Raw genomic sequence first — 26,664 nt, forward strand, 5'->3', positions numbered from 1 at the left:
TGTGTCACCGATACTGAAAGCACGCCTCCCGACACACCCACTATGAAGTAAAAGAACTTGGAAATCACTGGACTTTAGCGACTCCTTTGGCTCTGAACTTTTTTTACTGCTACAGCAGCAGGCTCTCGCAATGTACACCATCGTCTTTTCAAAAACAACAACTCTGCGATGCGCACAATGTTGTCTTTATATGTTATAATGCTGTTTTCCATATCAAACCATGGCACTTAAACAAAGAATGTCTGTTCAACGTTGGTGACATACCAGTCCAACTTGAAAGCTGTTTCTATTCTAAGTATAGTAGAACCTCGTTTGGATGAATGAAAGTTTCATTCAGATGAAAGATATGTACAGTAGAGTTTAACATTCCATTCCTTAGCATAACTGCTAGTCACGGGCTCATGCAGAGTCTATAGAAGTATAAATAACTCAAACACACTTTTATAGAAAATGTTTAGACTAGAACAAATATAACAAAGAAAAAAAAGAAGAAGGAATGATAATTTTCATATACGTACTACTTATACATACATCTTAAAGTTGAAGTTGGTTGATAGGATCTCGTTTCATATGATAAAAATGACCCAATACATTTACAGTTCTTTTTTTGCCAGTTACTACGTTCTGGGAAAGCATGACCATTTAGCACCAACGTTCAGTATATCGGCAAATTGCGATTGTGTGATATGTTTCTTGGCTGCTAGATCCCACGTAAACACGAAAAGGTGTGAGGCAGGCCTGAACGAGAGCCGTTGGCACAGCAACGGCAGCTTCCCCGCAGTACTCGCCTGCCATGTCAAGTAAAAGTGTCACCATGCAGTTGGTTTCAGACAGGTACCGGTATCAGGAAATCTCCTCCTGGGTCATCGCACGTCGTCTTTCACAGCTATCGCCACCAAGTCATAGCAATAAGCATCTTCAACTACTTCAACCTGTTTCATAGTGCGTGTGGCGTAAGAAGTGTACTGCATGCTTTTAATAAGGGATAACCCAAATGCACTGTCGGTTTCTGCTGCATGCGGCATGAAGCGAGAGCTGTGTTTTACTCTGGAGGCATTGTGGCATCGTATTGCAGCGTTGCCCACCAGCTCGGTTTTGTTTAGATTTCCCATCACGGTATTCAAATGACAATGTGCCTAACGGGTTGCTCGAGCCCCGCAAGCTTGTTGCACGTCAGTGTTGCGTGGCTGCTACGATTCTCGCTGAGTGGGCACGTCAAAACTTCCCGCCGCAATGCTCCGCCCGAAAAAGCTGCTGACCCAGGTCGAATTACAGCAGCAGGAACGTAAGCTTGCTGAGGCTGCAGAAACCACAGCGTGTGTCTCGGACTGCTAGGGCTGTACTAGATCGGGGCGTGTTGCCGTCTTGCGCTGCAACGCTTCGCATTACATAGATTCAACTACAGGCAAGTCTGCCGAATTTTTTGTTACTTTGGATTGTACATTTTCCCGGTTAGAATGTTTTGGCTTGCATTATTTTTTTACAATAATGCTACGGAACAATATGTGCGATCACGAAAAGGCGAGCAGTGCGAAGACGACGATGACGACGATGAGAAGCTAGCGCGGGCTGTTGCCTCTTGGCCAAGCACAGCGTACTTTCTTGTAAATATACTTGTACATAGCTTTTCGTCTGCGTCTTCCTACGTAACATATCTGGTGGAGGTGGACGTTCCCTGTACCTTGTCATGGAGCTTCACAGTGAACGGTACGGTGAACCTTCCTTCATGGCTCCCGGCGACGACAACCGGACTCCCCCAGCTCCGACACCTGCTGCCACTTCGACGACCTACATCACTCTCCCCGCTCCCCGTGATCCTGGCGTATTCTCGGGCAAAGATGGGGAAGACGTCGATGACTGGATCAGCCTGTATGAACACGTCAGCCGCAATAACCGGTGGGACCCTACTATTATGCTCGCCAACGTAGTCTTTTACCTCGGTGGCACACCTAGAGTTTGGTATCACACGCACGAAGATGAGCTCACCAGTTGGGATTCACTTAAGACACAGCTTCGGGACTTGTTCGGCAACCCCTACGGTCGCCAACATGCCGCGCAGAAGGCGCTTTCCGGCCGTGTGCAGACGTCAACAGAGCCCTATGTCACGTACATTCAGGACGTCTTGGCTCTGTGCCGCAAAGTTGACACCCACATGACTGAGTCAGACAAGGTTACCCAGCACCTCCACCAGATATGTTACTTAGGAAGACGCAGACGAAAAGCTATGTACAAGTATATTTACAAGAAAATACGCTGCGCTTGGCCAAGAGGCAACAGCCCGCGCTAGCTTCTCATCGTCGTCATCGTCTTCGCACTGCTCGCCTTTTCGTGATCGCACATATTGTTCCGTAGCAATACATTTGAACGAGGTTCTACTGTACCACGTACTAGCTAGCCCAACAGCAAACCTCTTAAAGTTCTAAAGTGTTCTTATGTTCCCTTTCGGTTCGTACGCCTGACTTTTCAGTCGAAAAGGGAAACATAAGCACTGACTTGAAAAGCGCTTATGTCTCTGAGCTGTTTTTGGGTCTGAGGGAGACATGCAGTCACCTGCTGAAAAATTTGAATCACTGCAGCGTTGTACCTTGGACTCGGTCGCAGGTTGAGATGCTGACCGAGAGCAGATGCCCGCCTGCGGGTTATGCACGTTTTCGAGGTAGCTGCAGAGCACCATCATGGCCTCGCCATCGTCCTTGCAGCTCAGTAGCCGCTCCTGGTTGGCCTCAAGCACGGCCAGCGCCACTTGGAACACCACCTACGGCCACATGGAGCAGTGCAAATGCTCGACCGTTCGATGGTTTTAGAAGTACTCGTCATGCTTGTCTGATAGTGAAGTAAGCAAAAAAAAAACCGCACCAATGCTGCGCTATTCGCATTATATTCACACTGACAGCTCCAGCCATAATGAACCAAACATTTGCAGTCTTGCTTTGACTTATCATGTTTGCTTGGCTACCATGTAATCATAGTATCAATGCTGTTTTTGCCGAATGCTAGAACAGTTTTTGTGCAAAGCATTATTTGCCTCGTACTAAAGTCAAGGTGGGGGCTGATAGATGGAAGCACACTGTGGGATAGAAGTTATATAAACCGGGATAAAGTGCCTCAGATAGGGATGAAGTGCCTCAGATGGGCTGGTTGACATTTCAATAGGTAGACCTATCTTTGTCAAAGATAGGTTAAATGTTGGCCAACCCATCTGAGGCACTTTTATCCCTGTTCATACAATTTCTATCCTACTTTTATACCAAGCACTTTGTGGTAGGTAGCTTCTTGTCACTCCTCATTTTGGGCCTCTTAAAAAAATATATTCTGTGTCCAACGGAGGAATTTGAACCGGGATCCACCAGAAGAAGATGCTCTACCTATTAGACCACAGACACACCTCCTCTCGTGCAAACACCAACTAGCTATTTAAGACAAATGGCGCGTGTGCCAGGTCACACAGAAAAAAATTTGCTCAGAAAAGCAAGACCACGTGCGCATGTGCCAGTTTCCATTGGGCTACAGATTCAGGAATGAAATGCATGGGTAATTGCCAACTTTACCCCAGTTTCTTATAAAAGAAAGAGCACCGAAGTTCTTCCCACCATTCTTTTTTTTTGTGGCAGCTAGCACCTTGAGACACTATGTGACAAGGCAGTGCCTTCAGGATCGACTAATGTCCCAATGAAACAGGTAGTGACATTTCTTTGTCAGAGCACCATAAATCACTTGTCATGTCGTCATTGCGGCCCTCTTGTTCCCTTGTCATTGTCGTAACCGCCACGTTTGTGACACTCTGTATGCAGATTGTGTCCGAAAAGTTCAGGGAGGCACCATACGGTGTGTGAAATTTCAGTCCGTTATAGACTGGTTCTGTGGATCTTATGGCAGTGTTGCAGGGAAGTCCGAATAATTGAGCAGGTCTCAAAAAATCGCTCGGTGGCTGTACTTGAATAAGCTTGAACTTAAGGTTGAAAGTTAGGTCACAGAGAGAGGCGAGAAGAGCACGGGTGGCTGAGTATAAAGTTGGGTAACGTTCATGTGAGCAGTACGTTGCACAGGATGCAAGGAAAGCTGCAGTGACAATGCATCGTTTTTCTCTATTTAGGTGTTTCGTGTATGGTACAGTGCTCACGGAATGAAACGTGACAGGGACCATTTAGTAGAACCCTGCATACGTGCACAGTACTTGAGAGTACCATGTGACCTTTGTTGACTGCTAGGAAAATGGTCACCGAAGGTGATGTGGCCTATGATCTATGTGTATGCGGCAAAACTACGCCGATTTAACACGAGCTGCAGCCGGTGGAAACGAAAGTGTGCGCATTAGTTAGCCCTAAATTGACGCGTTTCAGTCTGTGAGCACTGTACATTAAACGCGTGCATGAGGTCGGCTATGAACAACCTACCCTGCCGCATAAGTAAGAGAAGAGCCCACAACAGCTATCGCTGTATATAAAAGAAAGTACAGCCTAAAGCACAAAATTACTGTTGAAAGTTCCATTAAAACTTTCAAAACAATAACTGTAGTAGGCAGTCACAAAACAAGCTCAACGAAGCAAGTTTTGTTCTGCTGGCTTGGTTTTAAAAGTGCGCAATTGCGATTTCTCTTCAAACAGAAGGTTACAACCAGCCAGTTGCAAGCTAGCTCCAGCATTCTTTTTTTTTGTCATTGTTTAATGTGTGGTTCTTATGTCTTACAATGCAGTGTTGACAACTGCCACAGCCAAAGCATAGAGCATTAATTAGGCTCACATTTGAGGTCTTATGAGAATGAGATATTTGAGATGATATTAACATCTTTTTGAACCCACCCTGTCACTATTTCTATACTACAATAAGGCACAAATGTTTACAGCTTTGTTGAACCTTTTCCAATACTATAAACTTAATTTACCCTCTTAAAACTAAAAAAAAAAAATCACGCCGATTCCATTCATTGTGAGAATTGGTGTAAGTGAAGCTAAGGTGAGCCAGTAATGTGAAATGGTGCATCACAATAACAGATGTGCAGCACATTTTGGTGACAAACGCATTCCACAAGAATCCCGTCACAACAGCTGATTTTGGAGAAACGCAACACAATACTGTCACCAGCAAAAGCACGTAACCTTCTACGTCACAAAGAAACCTATACTAAACACAGTATCTCAAAGTCACTTTATTTACACAACAGTTTTCCATCCGTCACCATGGTAACGCTAGCTAGGCGATGCAGGAGCTGCCCAACTCCACCACTGGGTTATGCCAGCCTTCCGTGCACGCTGATGTGGGTTTTTCACTCAACAGGCAAAGATGCCCCATGTGCAACAAGTTTCTTTTGTGCTTGCGCGTTTTGTCCACTTCCAGGTGACACCACCCAAGCGATGCAACCCAAGCGATGCAAAAGCCTCTTAACTCCACCACTAGGTGACGTCACCCTTCGTGCACACTGGGATTTTGCTCAACTGATGAAGAAGCTGCCGCGTGCAACGAGCGCCTTTGGTGCCTGCGGCTGTGGCCTAATGGGTAGAGCACTGGGCTACTATGCTGAAGTAACCATTGTTATAAACCCAATGCCAGACATGCTTCTTTTCTCAGTGGAGAAGCATCTACTCGAGTGGATGCTCCTTCTGACTGACCCATGTCAAACTACAGAGTGGCGGGTCAAGAAATCTTCGCTTTAAGATTAAATTATTTGACAGTGGCTGGGCTCCGTTGTGTAGTGACCACATGTTTTGGCAAGTCATTTCAGGCAAATGTGCAGCCACTAATATTGTTGGTATCCTGCATCACATGACAGAAGCCATACCATCGAAACATGAAGAAGCCTCACCTTGGCACCATCGTAGAAAAAGCAGTCAACAATGTTGACAGCTGACTCGAACGGGATCACGCTGCACAACAAAGAAATGCAAATCAGTGGTCGTATTAAAATTGTGAGCTGCAGGCAGCACTTAAAGATAAGACAGAAATGTTTATGTACAAGCGCTACAAAGGTGTGCCTGAAAATGGGTAGATCAATAAAAGAAAAAAAAAAGACAGCAATAACATGATGTATTGAAATTCAAGATTGATTTGCAGAAGTTTCCGACGTGTTTTTTATGTGATCTTATATATCGAATTCTGGCTATATCGAACTATTTTGCAATCACTGTGCTGTTCGATATATCGATGTTCGACTGTATTATGTTATAGCTATGTCTTTAGTACCACAGAAAAACTACAGGTGGCACACATGCTGTGTTAGTGATGATTAAAGTGTGGTTTTTGTAAATTATTTCAATGTAATGTTGATTTTATCTTAACATCGAAATAACAGATGTGCGTTCATACTAAGGACACATGCATATGATACTTTGTTCAAAATCTGGATGAATCCATTGCTCTGAATTCATGCAAAACTCTCAAGGTTCACCAGTGCAATGCGTGCCATTATAGAATGAGCGCTATAAATATAGAAGGGCGTATCAGGTTGGATTGTGACATGATGTTGTGGCAAATATTCTTACTCGTGCTTCATTTATACTGTTGTGCGCTGTGCATATGCGATGTGAGCTGGCACAGTAGATGACAGAGACCCGTTCTGATTGTTCTTTTGCTTATATTCACCTTATCTTTCGTATTAGTGCATGTCGCCAGCATCTACCGCTGCTTAATTTTAGGCAACATCGTGCAAGTAGCCGCAACAGCAGCAACAGTGACACGCTCTCTTTCACATCGGCACGATAAGTTAGAGAGCGGGAAGTGCGGTGCGGATGTTCGAAACTATAGCAGCAGCGCTCTACGACTCGATGCCAAGGCAATTAAGCCAAGTCATCGCGGTCGATGGCAACTTTTCATCGCACTGAGGACCCCTTCAAGCCACGGAATGCTTTCGTAAATAAACTTTCACAACTGACTAGTTATTTCGATTCGTGTTCCCAATTATCTCTTCCTGGCTGTACTTTTGTAAAGTTTCATAATGGCCTACGCATTGTAGTAGCTAATTAAAGCATTTTTCAGAGGCATTCCTGATATAAATATTAAACCCACTGGTGGAGAAAATGCCAGAAAAGTAATCTCGACAGAAAAGCCTTGCCCTCGGTAAAGCTTGGCGCCTGTAACTTACAGCGCCAGCATAAAAAAGTGCGCATCACGGTAGCGGCCGTGGCGGCTACTTGCGTTATGATGCCTAAAATAGAGCAGCGGTGGACGCCGGCGACATGCACTAATATGAAGGATAAGGTGACTATAAGCAAAACAACAATCAGAACGGGTCTTTGTTCCTTCTCAGTGCCGCGGTTTGATGCCCCGCAGCCGTATGCTACTGTGCGACAGCGCCATGTGCTAGACTACCATCGGCAAAGCACGGTCCCCTTGGTCGCAACCGTCAGCACCAGAGCAACCGAATGGCGCACTAGAAATTTATCAAGCTTGACGAGGCCCTGGGTGAGAGTGAGGGCGAAGTTTGGTGTCACCCGGGGCACTCTTGTCGTCAGTGCACGAAGCAAGATAGCAGCGCACCGGTGTGGCCCCGCAGGTGCTCCGGCCACCTAAGCCGTGGTCCATTTACTTTTTTGGCCGACAGTACATCAGCCAGAACCTTGGAATGTCAACAGAAGCACAACTAGCTAAAGCCACCAAATGGTAAAGTTTGGTGGCTATCTTTGCTCGAAATAAAGAATGTTGCAAGTTAGCACCTGTGTGTGTCATGTCTTCCTTTCGTCCTTGTCTTTTCATGCGCCATAAGCCTCACGGTAAAGTTTTGTTCACTGACACTGTTAAACCAAATGCACAGAGAAATTAGTCTCAATGTATGTATTCTGCCTCTAAAAAAGCTATGCAATAGATTTGTATGGTGGATTCTGTTGCCATTAGAGAGTTTTAGAATAGGGGCCCCAAAGGTTTTGGGGCTCCAAGGAAATAGCGTTGACGCCACTGCGCATGCGTGAGATGCAAACTGCGTTTGGGTTTTGCGCTGGGAACGCTATTTCACCAATTTAGCGGGAGCCCAAATAGTGGCCCCAAAAGCTTTGCGTCAACAAAGATGGCGGCACCCATCGAAGCGACGGCTCTAACTTGGCACCGAACTGGGCTCGATTTGTGCTAATGCTTACAGTTCCTAAGCTAGGAAAAGTGACTACGGTTATCGCTTTCTCTCAACTAATGTGTGTAATGAAGATTGATTCATTAGACACCATTGGTTCCGAATTCGATTGTGGATTTTATGGATCGTAGTCCTAACACGGCTAAGCTTCGCTGGTGAAGGCATGTAAAGTTGGTTTGCTCAAAACTAAGCGAAACTAATTGTTTGCTGCTTACAGAATAACCTCTAAGTTGTAATTAAACGCGAGTACACGCAAGTCAAAATGACTATTCCTATCATAAAATGGTATATTTAATTTAATTATTTCTAACAGTTTTTCTTTGACGCTGTAGTGGTGCTGTAAGCGCAAGACGCTATCCGCAAACGCAAAGCCCTATTCTAGAACTCTTCACTCCTGCGTGTCCCAATGTTAACACCCGCAAAGCTCTCTGGGGCTGCAAACTATTGCGGCCCCTATTTTAAAACTTTCAATTACGAATTCGTGTTTGTTCTCTTTTGTTTCATTGCTATAATACCAATTTCAAAAAGTTGAGTTAGATCTTTCCAAGATAATTTTGTTTATGTAATCTGATTGTGGTTTTTGTGTCTTTCAGTATAAAGTTTTCTCTTTCTTGTTTTCTTCTTGTTAACTGCATTATGTAAAGCGTGTATCTTCGATGAACAGCTATGAAGCTGCCCTGTTTATTAGGTGGCCAGGTTCTTCTCAAGCTGCAACATGCAGCTTCTTTGCCTGGCAATTCTCGCAACTTTGCTGCAGAACAAAATTCAATTTAATGTCTGCCACTTTTGCGGTTGTCAGAGCAACAGTGCCAACCATGGCTGTGATGTTTCCGTCCTGGAACTGAATTGTTTCCAGAGTCATTCCTCTTTTCGGAAAGGCCCAGATAGAATGAGACTGGAATGGTGACCAATTCAGTGGGAACAGGGTTGAGTTTGTTTTAGTTGCAGTCGAGCAGTTTCGTTTGCACAGGTGTTCCCATAGTTTTCGTCCCCGAAGCACCACATGCACACAGCAGTGCTCAGGCATTTCTACCATGCCGCCTGAACAGGAAAAACACGCTGTTACCTTGCGGCACCCTGCAGGAATTAAAGGAAAAGGATGACGATGTGAAGGAACAGAACGACAATGTGCAGCCATTGTCCAGCCAGAACCAACGTGCAGCCTGGAATGGGAATCGTCTTGGAATTTTGAGTGCCACGAAATCGAAGCGAATGCAATTACTCCACCATTCATTCAACTGAATGAAACAGAATTGTCAGCTCCATTCCACAACCCGGCTGCTAATGTGCCACTACAAGCTAAGCACTTCTGTTGCACAGAAATGAGAGGCTGGCCTCTAGCCCAGCTCATTCAAGGTCTGCACCCAGGGATCACTGAACTCCACCCAATTGCAATGTCCGCACCTGAGGAAGATGGTGAGGAACCAGGAGAGTGAGATCATGGACAGCACGCCCAGCGAGTCCAGCTTGGTGTACAGCTCCGGAATGTGGTCCCTTGCCAGATCCTCCAGTACACCTGTAGGCGACGGTGTAACAACGTGCATTTATGCACATAAGTGTGGGACAAAAAATTCGGGATTAAGTTTAAGTACAAAAAATGAGAGTGCTAGCAATTTGCAAATTTCGCATTAGATGCGGCTTTGTAGCAATGCACTTAACATTGCTGTCAAGCTGTACTTGAAAGCAAAATTTGCCTGGAGGTGCGCAGTGTACAGCCATAAAACCAAGATAAGCTTCAGTAGAGAAGACATGTGAAACTGCTGATGATTGATTATTGATTGGTTGACTGATTAAGGGTTAACATCCCGAAGCAATGCAGGTTCTACGAGAGACAAACTGGGGTGGGGGGGGGTTCTGGATTAGTTTTGGCAGTCTGGGGTTCTTTAACATAGAAGTAAAGAATGGTACACGAGCACTTTGCATTTGGCGCCCATCGGCATGCAACTGCCATAGCAGAGGATCGAACCCGTGACCTTGCACTCGTCAGCGGAATGCCATAGTCCCTGAAACGGCCACTCTGATCCAGAGAGCAATGCAAAGGTGCACAGCAATGAACTGGTGATTCATGGAGCAGTCCAACGCACCCTGGTCGATGAGGGCACCAACCACCTTGGTGTTGTAGTAGTCGGGGAGTAGTCGCTCGCACAGGGCCACCAGGAGCCAGAAGGCCTCCTCCTCTGAAGCATACAGCAGCAGCACCGAGGCCACAATGTTCATTGCCTGCCAACCACAAGAGCGACAGCATACAAAGGCAAAGAAATTAAGATCATCCTGTGGAATTCTCTGAATATTGCAACACCTGCTCAAAAAATAGCAGTTAGTTACAATGACTCGCTTCTAACTGGACTTCCCTTCTTGTTCTGTTCTTAGCGCGTTAACATTAAAACATATTATAACACATTTACCTTCTGTCAAGTTTTCTTTGTCTATGTTTTGATGAAGTGACTTTATTTTCATTATTTTGCTACTGCTGACATTATCGACTCTTTTTGTAAAGATTAGAAATTGAGCCCATTCAGATTTTATTTGCTGAAGACGCGGATGACAAGCTTAACAACTAATCCAAGAAAGCTTAGGCTTTTGACACCATCCAAATGTTGGCTTGAGCATGTCTCCTGCTCTGCTTTTTTCTATAACAGCAGCAGACGGCCTGGAGAGCTTGGTGACAGGAAATTCTCAAATGGAGGCATTCCTTCAAATTCAATCATTCAGCTTCATATGTCCTCTCTTGCAAAACCATTGTTGCTGTTCAAGCTTGTATACCACTCTTGAAAAAATAAATAAATAAGAATTTTCAAGGAAATGCGAGAAGGATGGGATATATATAGAACACAATTATAGTTCCTCTGGCACACATCTTTTAGCCTAATTTTGTTGGTAGAAAGGACCACAAAGCACAAAACAGGATTAATTTCTCCACAGCAGAAAGCGATTTTTTACATCACTTGAAGTTCTTGCAAACAGATGGATACGCTCAGCTAAAACAAAAACTATTGCGGTCACTTTGATGATGAGAACCTATGAAAAATACAATGTAGCTTAACTTCAAGGGCATAAGAAAGCGTGCCCATGTTTTCTTGTGTGCAACTGACCGTTCCACTGAGTTTCTAAGCAGGGCCGCTCAGTTGCCAACATTATTGCACGGCAAAGTGGCCTACATAATTTTTCACTTATTCGCTATCTTCACGAAGCTGCATTTCTTACTGGCTTCAACAGAACTGGAACAAGGCCTCAAATGGCCGCAGTTCACTTTGGTGTCTATTTAGACGTCTACAGCAAGTATCGGAACACACCCGCAGAAACCAAACTGGCCAGGATGAAAACACCAGTTTGTGTGGCAGACGACAAAAGCATAGTGAGGGTACTTCAATACTTTTCGTCTGATGATGAAACTTCCCCCAAAGTTTCATACAGGGACAGAAGGCGGCACCAGAGGAACTGGCGCGAGTAGAAGGTGAAGAATCTGCCACGCCAGATGGCCGGGCTGTGCGATCATGTAAACCTTTCACAAGGAAAAGCGCCTCTCCCACATTTATTTCACCGTGCTTGTAGAGTGAACATGCAACAGGAACTTTTGGCAAAATAATTTAATGTGCGACGCGTTTGTGTTCAAATTATACATGGCACCATCTTATGACTGATGTTGCCCCCTACCCCGAGTAACCTTCCTTGCACAAGCTGTTTCGTTTGGCTGTCTCCATCTGCCCTTTGTCTAGTTAGTTGCATAAGTCAGTTATATTTCGTTAGCTAGTTAAGTGTGTTAGTTATTAGTTGTTTAGTTAGTAAGTTAACTATATTTGCTTAGCTTTTATAGTTAGGTAGGTAATCAATGAATATTTTGTTATTTCAGTTAATCAGTTGGTTAGCTTTGGTAGTTTAATTAGTTTTGTTAGTTACCTTATTTATTTACTTATTTAGTTGGTTTATTGGCTGTAATTAGTTTATTGGTTGAGTTGGTTTTGCTCCTGTAGTTTGTTGCATTACTTATTATTGAGTTTAGTTACTTAATGTAGTTGTTAGATTAGTAAGTTAGGCTAGTTATAAGTTTGATAATTAGTTTAGTAATGACCTATTTGTTTGGTTAATCAGTTAGCTGGCTCTGTTAATATTGTAATGAGTTTGTACTTAGTAACTATATGGCAGTAGTAATTAATTTAGTAATTAGTTCAGCAATCAGTTGGTTAGCTTTGTTAGTTTAGTATCTATCTATTTGGTTAGTTGGTCAGTTGGTTAGCATTGTTAGTTTGAAACACAGGTTTCTTTGCACACAGTTACATAAAAGTACGACGTGAACGTGCTCTTTAGTCGGTTTCTAACTATCAAGTAATCCAAGTGTACAATTTGAATTATGAATTAAGCTGCTGTTGCGAACGCAGCTGAACCTGGAAATGAAACAAGGCATTGTAGTTGTTTCGAAATTGCTCGGATTTAAGCTTCTGAACACCGTACAGAAACAGGGCGGCGACTTGCATGTTATGTGGACTATATTCACACACTGATACAAGCAGTCAACCAGAACACCTGTGGCGCCTATTTAGCGTCTGCTCCAGTCCACCTTCTAGTTGCACCAGCAATGCGGTGTGCCCACTGCGGGCGATATACAGGGCTGGGCAAAGATGCTTTGCAATTGTATCATGATACGATACAAGATACTATGGCAACAAGTATTTGAGATACAGATATAAGATACCACAGCAATTACTGTATCCAATATGATACATTCCATTTGTATCCTAAGATACCCCAATACACTTGAAAATTTCTTACTATAGATATACATAATGTAGCATCAAACGCATATGCACAAAAATGTATTGTAACGCTCCTGACACATTTGAGCGCACGATAGACAACATACTTCGTGGTCTAAAATGGAAGACCTGCCTCTGTTACCTCGACGATATTGTCATCTTTTCATCTGACTTCCGCCAACATCTTCATAGATTAGACGAAGTTCTCAAGTGCCTTGAAAATGCTGGTCTCCAGATCAATACAAAAAAATGCAAATTTGCAAGCAAGACAGTAAAAGTATTGGGCCACGTCATCTCAAAAGATGGCATCCAGCCAGACCCCGAAAAGATTAGTGCTGTTCTTCAGTTTCCTCGCCCCCAGCAACAGAAAGATCTACGTAGTTTGCTCGGCTTGGCGTCATATTTTCGTCGATTTATACACAACTTCACTGCAATAGCAGCTCCTCTACACAAGCTACTGGTTACCGGTGCCTCTTTCACATGGACTAGCGACTGCGAGTCGGCTTTTCAAGCTCTTAAGCAACATCTTACTTCCGGACGAGTGCTTTGCCACTTCGATAATCGAGCCCCCACCATACTCCATACTGACGCAAGCGCACAAGGTATTGGCGCAGTACTTCTGCAACGTAATGCAGCCTCTAAAGAGCAAGTCATAGCATATGCCAGCCGAACACTTTCTCCAGCTGAGCAGGACTGCACCATTACAGAGCAAGAGTGCCTGGCTATTGTTTGGTCGATTCAGAAGTTTCGCCCATACCTTTACGGCCGTCACTTCACCATTGTCACCGACCATCATTTCTTAAAATTCTTAACTCCGAAATTGCTTAACTCCGACCAACCTTGTTTTATATGAATGAAATGTCTGTTACTATCTCAAACTTTTTCATCTTTCTTGCTCAAAGTATAATACCGTATTTATTCGAATCTAGGCCAATAGTTTTTTCCAAATAATTATATTCCAAACTCTAGGGTCAGCCTAGATTCGAGGATTTTAATAAAACGGGCCAGTTTTTCATTGAAACTGCTAAATATGGTGCATAGCTAGCGCCATCTAGAAAAGTCAGTATTGCAGCCGCTGCTAGCCGTGCCAGTAGCCAACTGTACACAAGCGAGGTTGCCATTTTGACCTGTGTCGAGTCGGCCGTATCGGTGTGCGGTGGGGTGTTATCGCGATGGCACCAAGCAGGAGATTCCACTACAGTGCCGCTTTCAAGTGAAAAGTTGTGATAGCCGCATAGGCATCGTCGAACCTTCAAGCCGGGCGGGACTTCGGTGTCGACGAGAAAAACGTCCATCGTTGGAGGGGATAACGACAGCAGCTGTCTGCATGCGCTGCAACGAGGATGGCATTTAGCGGACCAAAGAAAGGCCGTCACCACGAAGTGGAAACAGTTTTGGCCGACTTTGTTCGGACGCAGAGAGCAGCTGCCCTTCCAGTGGCAACAGAAGTGCTCCAAGCGAAAGCTAGCGAACTTTCGAGGGAGCGAGGCCTAACGCCAACGGATTTCAAAGCCAGCTGGGGCTGGCTTCAGAAATTCATGAAGCACTTCGGCTTCAGCCTCCGATATCGCACTTCAACCACCCAGAAGCTGCCAAGCGATTTCGAAGAAAAGCTAATAGCTTTTCAGCGCTACGTGCTGCGAAAGCCACTTGATGTCTGCACCAACAAACTTTTCAAGGATCGTCTACGGAAATATTACACAGACTGGTTGACTGACGAAGATCACATGCTAATGGCAATGGGCCGCATCAGATGTGCATCGCTATCGCTGGCAGGCTGGGTAGCTGCAGCATGGGACGACATCCCAGGTACTTTGATCGTGCGGGCCTATAAAAAGTGCAGCATATCTAATGCGCTTGACGGTACCGAAGATAGTGCACTGTTTGAAGGTGACAGTGACAAGGAACACAGCGACGAGTTTAGCAGCGACGACGACGTTGAATGAGCTCTGCACGTTCAGATTCAATAAATGCTGTTTGCATTTTGTGAACGCTGTCCTCACTTTTTTTTGTTCGGCCTATATTCGAGGTAATATATTTTTTTTGTTGGCTTCGGACTTTAGGGGGTCGGCTTAGAATCGGGGTCGGCCTAGATTCGAGTAAATAAGGTATTTTCATTCCGGAACAATGTGTGAAACTTGCAGGCTGTCAGAACGAAATGTTTTCCGTTTGGTTCTGCTCCAGAACGAAAAAAAGAAAACTATGTGTAACAGTTCATAATGGGTTCTTGCATGCAAAGTATTATTTTTCTCAATAAATGAATGATGAGTTTTGAGATCATGCTCAGTGCCATGAGCCAAGGCATCGGGCAAGATATTAGAAGCAGCATGCCTTTGTATACACTTGCTGAACTGAGAGACCGTTGTTCCAATAAAACCAACTTAAATGAACATAAACGAACAACAAAACTTCAATAAGAAAGCGTTACACCCGTAGAAAACAAAACAATAAGCTCTTCTGTGCACAAGCCCTGAGTTTTTCTATGATGCTATTCTGCTAGCGTACCGAGCGACAGGCTTAGGTTTGTGGAGCGCTCGACCGGCTATCGCTCACACTATCCCTGCCTGAAATGTGCATCAACGCTGACGCTGCCTGATGTAGGTTGTTCCAAATTACCGACTTTCCTCTTGAACCGAAAACCGATAAAAGATATTTTAGTTTCCCTCCGAAACAAAATAAGACATAACATTCCAGCTATGTTTTTTCGTTCAGGTCAAAAAAATAGTTTTTTTTCGTTTTTGTTTTCGTTGCGTTCGGACACACTTTGTGAAAGATGCTGGATGCCAGGCAACCACACTCTTGCAATCTGCAGACTTCGTGACAAAGCACCACCAGAGAGAAACTTCAATAATGACACTATAGCGGCATGAGAATTTATGCAAAAGACGCCACACGCATTGGCACACGCAGCACACCACGGTGATTACACGCAAGTGGCACCGACGCAACTAAAAACAAAAAAATCTAGGAAACAAGAGGTTGGCTGCACACAGACGTTCGTACACTTGTTTTTGTCGAGACAGCATGAGCTCCACCACTAACTCTACTCCACCAATAGGGACGCAAAGACCTCATCGCCTGGCCTCGCTGGAGGGTTCTGGCGGAAAGGTAAATGAATGTCACTGCCTTTAGTTTTATTTAAGTGGCTTAGTGGCAGCAGTATCAGTTTGTGAAGTGGAGTTTAGCCAACGTTTATGGTTTCGCATGGTGATGTTGCGACAGCAGTATCTTGTATGTTAAGATACACGACACCTTTTTTCATGTATCGGAAATACAGATACTGATACATGTCTTGCCCCACGTATCATGACACAGATAAGAAATACCCAAAGAGTACCGTATTTACTCAATTCTAATGCACCCTCGATTGTAACGCGCACCCGTTTGCCATGACCTTAAAAAAAAAAAGAGAAGCCCTTTACAGTACCATGCAACTCATTCTTTCTTTCGGAAGTCCTTTACAGCACCATGCAAGTCATTCCTTCATAGAGAAATACAACTTTCTCTTATTTGGAAAAACAAAGAGTTACTCCAAATGCACTAAAGTTGCAATAAATAAATAAAGACGCAGTTTTGCCCAAAAGGCGAAGCATTGATTTTGATAGCAAATTAGTAGACAGTCAAACTAAAAGTAAGGTTAGTAGGTAGTTTTATCGGCCATATAAACTTTTAAACATTCGCTTGCTAAGTAAATTAACAAGCAAGGTGCCACACAAGTACAAGCAAGCGTGAACACGTCTCACTCAGTGCCGCGGAAACTTTTTCTCAAAACACTGGAGTGATGAAGTGCAGCAGCAGGAGTGAGCAAACTGCCCTCTGTGCAGCCTCTTGCTTCAACGCGAACTAGGCGACGAGAACACAGCACGATGCGCCTAGACGCATAGACCTGCCTCCATAGCAGATCGCTTTCAAGATAAGGGCCGTGCAGCCGCCGGAGTAGAACGCCTCTCCTGTTTGGACCAGTCCTGCACGCAAGTTTTGGGAACTCCGAACGCTCGTGATGCGGTCTGATTTCCGTCGATCTCCACACACGTGATCACTTTCCTTTTAATTGCGACATTGTGATGAACTTGGAAAGTCTTCGCAGTCGGCACTTCCATGCTGATAGAGCAAAAGTAGAAAATGGGAAGACTGACGGTGGACTAATCTAAGCCACGGCCTACAGCAGCTAGGCTCGAAGCATGTACGAGGTGGCCATTTTGAAATGCCGATGGCGATAGGCAATGCAATTTAGGGTCGTACTTAATTCTAACGCGCACGCAATTTATGGACCCATTTTATTGGAAAAAAAGTGCACGTTAGATTCGAGAAAATACGTTATCTAAGATAGTGTCTAAGATACATGTATCTTTGATACTGCCCACCACTGGCGTTATATGAAGCTCTCCTTTAGCGCTACGTGGAAGTTTTGTGACCAGATACAAAGTATTGAAGGACCCTGGTACAACTTTCAGTACTGGAAATGAAGTGCATACCTGGCAGTACCCAATGGCTGGATTGCGCCATGCATAGGCGTTGAGAAGCCTCCGCAGGGCATTGATGCCTTGGGGGCTTTGGAAGGCCGGGTGCTCAGGCAGCGAGCGGTGTAGGTCACGCTCGATCTCATCGCTGGTCACGCTGTGCTTGCCCATACTCTCAGACACTGCCCGCCGGTAGTAGCCGGGATGGATCTCCAGCTGTAGCCAACGGGATGAGGATGGTGTATCAAAAGAATATCACAAACCTGAATATCATACGAGGGGCCAACTTTTGCACCACAAAAAGAAGAAAAAAGAAAACGCATTTGATATTGCCAATTTCTTAAAGGCCTGCATGCCAAGTGTGTTGAAGTAATGAGAAGCTGTCGCAGCTCATAAAATTAAAGTGGGTAATACAGTGACAACTGGCCTTAGGTGTGCATCTGATGCTGTGATGCTTTAAGTGAACGAGCACGACAAAAGTGTAGTAAAAGATATGGCAGTAACGCGTGCATTCCATGCTGTATGTACTAGAGAAGCGCTCGAAGTAGCTCGCTTAAGATCAACAAAAGGAAGCCACAAGGTGTTGTTGGAGAAGATTTAAGTTGGGCGACGTTGCCTCATCGTGTATATAGCATTGTTCTATGCATGGCCAATGTAAATTGCAGCCAGTGTCCACATCCAATGAAATTTGCAAACTGAAGCGAAACCTCGTTGAACCGTAGTTGGCTGGAGCTCAGAAAAAATATGTACTAAACGATAGTACTGCTTAACCAAAATAGCATGAAATCACCCCCTTACTTGTCAAAACCACAATCTGATTATGAGGCATGTCGTAGTGAGGGGCTCTGGAAATTTGGACCACCTGGGGTTCTTTAACGCGCGTCTAAATCTAAGTACATGGGCGTTTTCGCATTTCATCCCCATCGAAATGCGGCCGCCACGGCTGGGATTCAATCCCGCGACCTCGTGCTCAGCAGCCCAATACCCATAGCCACTAAGCAACCAGAGTGGGTTAAGAATATGTCTATGGACTGTAATGCCGTATCTAAGCAGTAATTAAAGCAAGAATATCAACTGTGTGTTTCCCACTAACAGTAGACCAAACGCCTCTTCTTTTGTGTCTTGTAGCTTTACGCTCTTATAAAAAAGATTGGCAAGACTCAACAGGAGCTTGGCCAAAAGACCAACCGATTTATCTACGGAGTTTAATGTCCTGACACAATACAGGGGAACTAAGAAGTGCTATAGTAAAGTGCTTTAAACTACTTTTGGCGACCATGGTTTCTCTGATGTGTGCTCAATGCTCAGCAGATACTCCATTTTGTATTCGCCCCCCACTGGAATGCGTTCGTCGCAGTTTGAAACATGCTTTGTAGCAGAATGCCACAGCCACCCAGAGCGGGCCTCAGCCAGAAGACCAAACACATGCTCAGTCCAGAAGAATTTGAAGCTTTGGGAGAAACTAAACTAATTTCGTGTACCTCGTGAATGGCTCCCGAGTACAGCATCCAGAGCTCGCCTCTGAGGCTGTCTGGAATGCCCATCAAGACCAGCTCCTGCGCCTTGCTGGTACGATAGGTACACAGGCCCCTGGGCAATATGAGGAGAGCAAAAGCATTAGAAAAAAAAAAAACAGTAACAAGAACAGCAATGACAACAGCAGCAAGAACAATGATGGGGACGGTCACAACAAGAATGACAACGACTGCCACAATCACGATGCCAACAATAACAACAAAAACAGTGATCACAATGCGAACGACAACAACAACAACAATGACAACAATAATGATGGCACCAACAAGAACAACAACAATGGAAGCAACGACAATAACCACAGCAAAGTCTGCACTTAAAGGTGAATCTGTTACAATGCTGGCTAGCAAAAATTACATGACATCAGAATTAGCACCATTTTTCTCAGCATCACAAGCTGTGAACAAGCACAGTGACATGTCGAATGTCTGTGCACACACCACTTGCTTCGGGCTGAAGTGTGGCTTTGCATCATAAAGCAACAGTGATGGGGACAGGAAAGAATGCAGGCAGAACGATGAATGCCTAATGTGTAAAAGGTTGAAACACATTTTCTTGGACAAAGTTGTGGCCCACAAAAGAAAACTACACGGCTGCAATAGCAGTGAGACTGATAGCATGGGCGGTGGTGGGTGCATCAAGTGCTTCTACTACAATTGGCCCCCTATCTATTGTCCCCTAACCCAGAACCCTAATGGCCCTCTAACCCAGAACACGTGAGGCTCCACAAGAATGCGACATAGCACAGACACCCCAAGGAACACAAAGGGGCGTTAAGTGCCAAAACAAGTGCAGTGAGTTTCCGAAGTGCCTCAACCTGAATTCAAAGAGCAAAGTGAGCACACCGTCCATATTCGGCAAAGTGCTCCTCCCACTGCTTCTCTTTTTGGGTCTCGGCTTCCTGGGCCTCCAGCGAACGGGGCAGCTCAAAGCGTGACGCCAGCGACGCTTCCGGCTCCCATGATGCCGACGAACCTGTGGCAGCATTGTACAACATGGCAAATAAGTACTGCACAAATCCACAAAGTGGAGCAAGATGCCATTTACCAGACAGCAGTCCCAAGCTGCTAAGGAAAGCCATATGAGTTTCTCAGAAAGAAACCTTATCAGTTGATCAAACAAAAATTACAGTGATGTTTCACTTTGTGAACGTGGGTTACACGCAAGTGCATGGGTGCTTTTCCGGAGTTTCTAAGCTATGTCGCCTTGCCTGACACACCCGCATTGTCGCAAGCCACCTAGCACGTTCTTTGGGAATCTCCTGGGTAGGCCTAGCCCACACCTATTGCTGGTTTTGATCAGCTCCTGCCTGGCACTTCCCGATGACTTCGGGGTCGGCCGACTCGTGCTTGGCCTGCTGCCGCTTGCGTTGCTGCTCCGTCCGTCTTGCTTGGCGCACGGCTTCTCGATCACCAGAGGAACCCGATACATCCATAGTGTACACAGAGTTCGTAGCAACTGCCAGAGATCGTAAACCCGGTGCGCCCCTGCCTACCCTCCTCCGCGACGTTCCGCCTCCTTCCTCCTCCCTCGGTCCACTGCACACTCCTCTGTACCTTCCCCAGCGTGCACTCCCCCTCTCCACCTCCAGGCACCCTCCTCCGGCGTTTGCTTTACTATCCCAGCTCAGTGGCCGCCGACTTAAGACTTGCCGATTCCACGGAGGGGCATACACGCTTCCGTGCAAAAAAATTTCTTTACATATGTATGCCAAACCGCAAGTGTTAAGTGTTACACGAAAGATAGCAACACCATATAAGCAAGTTCGCACACCAATTGGAAGTACTAGGGTTCATGGCCTCGCTTGAATGCAGCAACTGCTGCTACTTTCAAGCAAGGTCGTGGCTGGCTGTGCTTAGGGAGGGCTCCCACACTAGTTGCGTTGCAGCACCATGGCTTCTGCTTCCACTGCCAGAGCTGTATAAACACCTGGCTGACATGGAACCGGTATAATGTGACACGAGAAATAAAAATTACGGATTACTGGTAAAAAAAAAAATTGCACACATAAGTTGTCGTTTAGTTGAATGAGATACTACATGGAAGGTAACATTTATTTTATAGTCATTGATCATTACATTTCAAAGTGAATTCAGGGTGTCGACGCACGTTGCATTGCCTTTACATTTGACATGAACCATGCCATCGCACGCCAGCCTCCAAACCTACGTGAAAACCACTATGAAACCACCCCTTAAGAGCTTCACTGCAAAATTTATACAGGTCCAGGGACAAGACCGGGAACCAATGTTTTTCCAGAGTGGTTGCTCTATTATCTGAACTAACCAGAATGACAAGGCTGAACTAAACAACAATTCAAAGCACAGGGATACTGAATATGGCAAATCAGTTATGCAGAACTTTGCAAGGTAAAGCAAGTTTCCCAAAAGGGGAAAAAAAATATTATGGTCCCAGGTCCAATTCTTTGACAAGCCTTAATTTTTCTTCAACTGCTGAGCTTTCTTTCTGAGAAACCAGAATGGGTTTTCCTCTGTAGGAGTGTACCAGGTGGATGATACATTTTCCCTTTCGGTGCTGTACAATGCGGTATTGAATGAAGCTTCACATTTAAGATGCACAAAACAATGCAACAAAAGGCAACAAACAACTGCATACTCAACACATCTGACCTCTGCCATTGTGTATACCTCACAGTTTCATGCTAAGAATGCTAGAGTGAGATTTTGCATAAGTGTTTGTGTGCACCATGGTTAAGACTCTCAGTCAAAACAGAAATGATGGGAAACCCATGAATTTACCTAGACTTCGTCCTTTGGCTTTGAACGACCTTGTGGATTATTAGATTTACTTTTATGATTAATTGTACCAAAATGACTAGTCTCTTCTAGCCTCAAATTTTAACCCTTTTAGAATTCCCAGAACCTAACCAACAAGAATAATTGTTCAGAATATAAAAAGATATAATCTAAGCTGGTGTTAGCTTCCAAACAATCTATAAAGCAACACGTATACTTGATGAAAGAAGGCATCTTGTATATTTGCAATGCTATATTTAATGTTACCCTTTAAACTATTTCGTGAACTAGGAGAATAAGGTTATAGTAATGCAACTTTTCTCTCCGGTAATCGCAAAACATTTGTTGGGTAGTTGAGGAGTGTTTGTGTTACAGCTAAGGGAGGTTCTTGGTTCAAACCTACCTGGTGATGATTCTTTATTTACTTTACCAAATTGTTCGTGCACGATGTTACATATATAGCCCTATTCCTAGCAGACAAGTGCTTGGTGCAGTAAAAGCAGCTCACATTTCTTGCAGTGTTTGTTTGGCCAGACAGTTGCCAGAAATACCCTTTCGCAAGAACAAATTTTAATCTTTTGTTATAGTATTAGCCCATTTGGACAATGTAACAATGCCTGCAAGAAATTCCTCGTCTTCAACATCCTCTTGTTATGTCCACCTGCAAGACGAAGGCATCTCCGAGCAATCTTCGATCACCCTTATGTGTCAGCTGACGTATTCCTTAATCTCAGTTTAATCATGCCACCGAATCCTTCGCCATTCACGATTACACTTACTTTCCCTTGACACTCATTCTATCACTGTAATAGGCCACAGGTTATCTCCTCTACACACCACATGACTGACTCAGCTTGTTTTATATTTTCTTTTCCGAGGATATCAAATAAGCTGCGCACTTACTTGAAGACGCAAGGGAGGTACTGTCTTCCTCTGGACAAGGAATTCTAGAGGGCGTGGAAAGAAAAATAATGGTAATGGTTTACAAACTACATGAAATAAGAGAACAAAATTTTTACACAGTAGAACCTTGTTGATAAAAATCTCCCAGGATGGCACAAAAATTTGTCACCCAAAATTCGTACCACCCAAAGACAAAATATTACAGCAGAACTCATGCCACAATGGCCGTTGACAGTAATGCAAATAGCAATTGAGCAATGTAGCGACAGACCACATTCCTGCAGTCAAGTTTTTTTAATACGTGAAGTGGTAATTCTGAGACTTTCGTAGCTTCGGTTATAAGCCACATACTACGATATTGTTCCAATTTCGTATAGCACTCGATGGCTTAGGTTGCCCACGAGCATGGAAAAAATAAAATTAAATTGTGGGGTTTTACGTGCCAAAACCACTTTCTGATTATGAGGCACGCCGTAGTGGAGGACTCCGGAAATTTCGACCACCTGGGGTTCTTTAACGTGCACCTAAATCTAAGTACACGGGTGTTTTCGCATTTCGCCCCCATCGAAATGCGGCCGCCGTGGCCGGGATTCGATCCCGCGACCTCGTGCTCAGCAGCCTAACACCACAGCCACTGAGCAACCACGGCGGGTCACGAGCATGGAGGCATGACGATGACTGTATGACGTTAATGTAGTGATGATGAAATGATGAAGAAGAAATGATATGAATAGAACGAAAAAGGCACACAACAATGATGGCATGACGAACATGAGGTGTGGAGTCCTAAATTATGACAATAATATAATGATGATAATGTGATGACGACAACGTGAGGACAATGAGATGATGACTGTATTACAACGATGATGTGACGATGATGATGGTATGACAACTATTGGATGAAGCACGAATGACGATGGCACAACTGACCAAGATGGCATGACAATGACAGTATGACGACAAATGCATGATAGCATCTTTGTGATGAAGCTATGACAACGGAGGCATGGCAATGGCGGCATAATCACAACTGAATGATGACAGTATGATTATGATAGAGTGATGAAGAAAGAATGACGCTGATGGAATGATCAAGGTGGTATGACGATGGCATGACGACAATGGGATGATGATACCGAAGTGATGAAGATGGTGGAACAACAGCATGACAAAGATGGCATGGCGACAACAGTATGACAACGGCATGACGAGAGTCAGATGTCGAAGTTACAATGATCGCAATCAAATGACCGTGAAGGCAGGCTGACGATGGTATGACAAGGAATGCATGACTACAATACAGTAACAATGATGGCACGACAATGGCATGAGGACAATGGGATGTTGTCGAGTGTATGATGACAAGGGCATGACAACAATAGCACGACAAGAGTCACACAATGAAGCTATAGTGACATGACCACAACAGCATTACAGTGACAGTCTCGCAGTGGAGCACTAGTAGTGACTGTCTGACGATGACGGCATGACAAAGGTGGCTTAATGACAATTGAATATGACAGTATGATTACAATGTAATGGTGATGAAAGACTGAAATCAATAGAATGAAGAAGGCAGGATGATGACAATGGCCTGACGACAATGGGATGACGCTACTGAAGTGACGACAGTGATAAAATGACAGTGTAACGACGATGGCGTAATGGCGGCATGACAAGAGTTGGATGACAAAGCTGGAATGACGACGACTTTATGATCACGAAGGCATCACTATGGTGGTGTGACAACGAACGCATGACAACTGTATGAACACCAGTGCGTGACAACGATAGCATGACGAGTGTCGGACGACAAAGCTGGAATGACAGAGATATAACACCGACGACGGCATCACGATGAGGAGCCCATACCTAGTGGCTCAAGCTGTTAGACAACTTAAACCAGTGGGTCAAGGTCTAAGGCATGACGATGACGGCATGATGAGAGTAAGATTACGAAGCTGGAATGACAACAATGGAAGCGCCACGACGGCATCACGACAAGGATCACATACCTACGGCCCAAGCAGACAGACAACTTGTGTCAATGGGTTGTCATAAGAGGCTAGATATATAGATGGATAGATAGGCTCAAAATGGCTGAAGTAGGCAGAGTGCTACTCGCTTTAAAAAATGGGAAATTAGGGGAGACATGGCAATAAAATGGCCGACTTGCTAAAAATGTCCAATTTCTTACATTCTTTTTCCACGATCCTAAGACTTTCCTTCATATCATGGTGAAATATTTGGAAGAAATATGCAGCAGAATTTCAAGAAAATTGCACTTTCTTAATGAGTCATCTTCGAAATTGAGAAGAAAATCGGGCTTTGAGAGGTGCTATCGCACCGCTGATCATGTAACAGTGGCTTTTCAATGACACAGCATCACCTTCTTGGCATTGCTGTAAACACGAGATCGAATATTCAGGTAGCTGGAGTGCTGTATTTCTCCATGCAGAAATAAAACCAACAAAAATTAGCGCGAAAAGAGAAAACTAGTGTTGCAATTCACTGCTGCAGTCACGTGGTGCACAGGGAGCACTCCTATTGGCTCATGCGAATTTGAGTCACTGCTGTGCTTGTTTTGCAGACATTTTGGCAGCAGTGTGCTGCACTCTTCGTGTGTTCGGAAGTTGACATTTCAAGATCTACCTGGTTATCTCAAGTTTCATCCGTTGCTGCACCCTAGCTGCTACTTGATGGTGATAAGATAAGCACATGATTTGCGCAAGCTAATAGAATCTGCTTACTTTTCTTTGTGGCGGCGAAGCTACTTTGTATTATGTGATCTCACGAGTGCAAAGGTAGAAAAGTTTCGAATTGTTATAGGTCACTGAATGCGAGGGATGGTGTGGAACACAGAGATAAGGCTTCTCATGAAAGTGAATACCACCGGTTTTGATGTGACAAGACTGGATAATGTGATTGCCGGCTCCTGATAAAGCTGCAAAGTGTTTGAAAACGGCCGACAAGTAGCCTTTTTTTTTTTTTACAAAGCTTTCCTTTTATAATTTTATAGTATATTTCTGGGGGGAGGGCTGGTGGCTTGATTCTTATCGTCGCGAATCGCACAGCTCAATTGTTCATATTGTTCGCTACGGCAGGAAACACGGTTTGCAAGATTTGAAATTTAGAACGTTGTAAGCTAATGGACTTGAGCCGGGAAATTTCAAAAATTTTTATAAGGGGTGATCATATTACCCAGATTCTGCTGCACCGGCAAGCCTTTAAATGAACGCCGCCAGACTGCGAGCTCAGACAGACAAATGCAATAATGAGTCATGGTTTGAAAAACCCATGCACTTTTTTTTATACTCACTTTTATGCAAGAGTAAATGCGATGGCTACTGTCTACTCCACAAAAAGTAAGAGCAGAGAACCTCATCACTGTTGCCCAGCACCAGAAGTAGCATGCCAGGTGATCAGCTAGACTAACATCTTCAGCCTATCATTAACACTTGTATCTTTCTCATCATAGGTAGGTTGGCGGCACCATCTGGTGTTGGAGGACGATACCACTGTACTAATATTACTACGGCCTACAAATGGGCGGGATGACAGAGGCTATTACACCATAACACGGAGGTCCTTTCAGTGCAAGAGCTCAGTGCGATAATGGGCAAGAAGCGGTATGCCTTGCTCCGCATGCGTGCCTTGCATGGCTTTCAGCAGAGGTGCAAGATGCCAGGGTGTGGCAGTTTTTGTTGCAAAAGGTTTGCAATGCGATGCTCGAACATCAGACAGGTTCCACACATTTCATGAAAGGTGCTGCATTACCCCTTCAATGGTTAAGGCCAGGAATATACGGCATGAATATAGGAGGTGAAGTGGCACTATATCTGCACCTAAAAGAACTGCGCAGTGTGCTTTAATATGCACTGAAAGGGAATGTGCAGTTTGCATCCAAAATAGTTCACTGTCCTTGTTGATGCAACGACACTGCGAAAGCACTGTGAGAGATTAAGTGCTTGCCGCTACATGTCTTTGCACATGCTAACTGCAATTTCCACTTTAATCAGGAATGATCCAGATTTTAAACATTGACGTATCTACGAGGAATTTAGCAGAAACAACGAGTTATCAACGTACTCCTTGTGCTGGGGAAGTTTGGCCAGGAGCTCGGAAATTTTCTCGATGAGGAAATCCCGCCCCTCGACTTGTGCAAGCAGGAAGTTTACCTGAAAGGCAAATGGCACATTTCA

At 44.5% G+C, this 26,664-nt stretch overlaps 1 protein-coding gene across 1 annotated transcript in view; it reads right to left on the bottom strand.

The window, feature by feature from the left end:
• Tbc1d8-9 (TBC1 domain family member 8/9) overlaps window positions 1–26,664 on the bottom strand; it is a 105,530-nt gene that overhangs the window by 35,856 nt on the left and 43,010 nt on the right. The window contains exons 12-20 of the mRNA XM_050185598.3: window positions 26,552–26,640; window positions 22,460–22,503; window positions 19,646–19,775; window positions 18,746–18,854; window positions 17,280–17,480; window positions 10,138–10,273; window positions 9,458–9,569; window positions 5,801–5,861; window positions 2,585–2,755 (exon numbers count right to left, since the gene is read on the bottom strand). Coding sequence (XP_050041555.2) covers window positions 2,585–2,755; window positions 5,801–5,861; window positions 9,458–9,569; window positions 10,138–10,273; window positions 17,280–17,480; window positions 18,746–18,854; window positions 19,646–19,775; window positions 22,460–22,503; window positions 26,552–26,640 — 1,053 coding nt within the window. The remainder of the gene's footprint in view (window positions 1–2,584; window positions 2,756–5,800; window positions 5,862–9,457; window positions 9,570–10,137; window positions 10,274–17,279; window positions 17,481–18,745; window positions 18,855–19,645; window positions 19,776–22,459; window positions 22,504–26,551; window positions 26,641–26,664) is intronic.

This window comes from Dermacentor andersoni, chromosome 8, assembly GCF_023375885.2.
Source record: "Dermacentor andersoni chromosome 8, qqDerAnde1_hic_scaffold, whole genome shotgun sequence".
Classification (NCBI taxonomy): Eukaryota; Metazoa; Arthropoda; class Arachnida; order Ixodida; family Ixodidae; genus Dermacentor; species Dermacentor andersoni.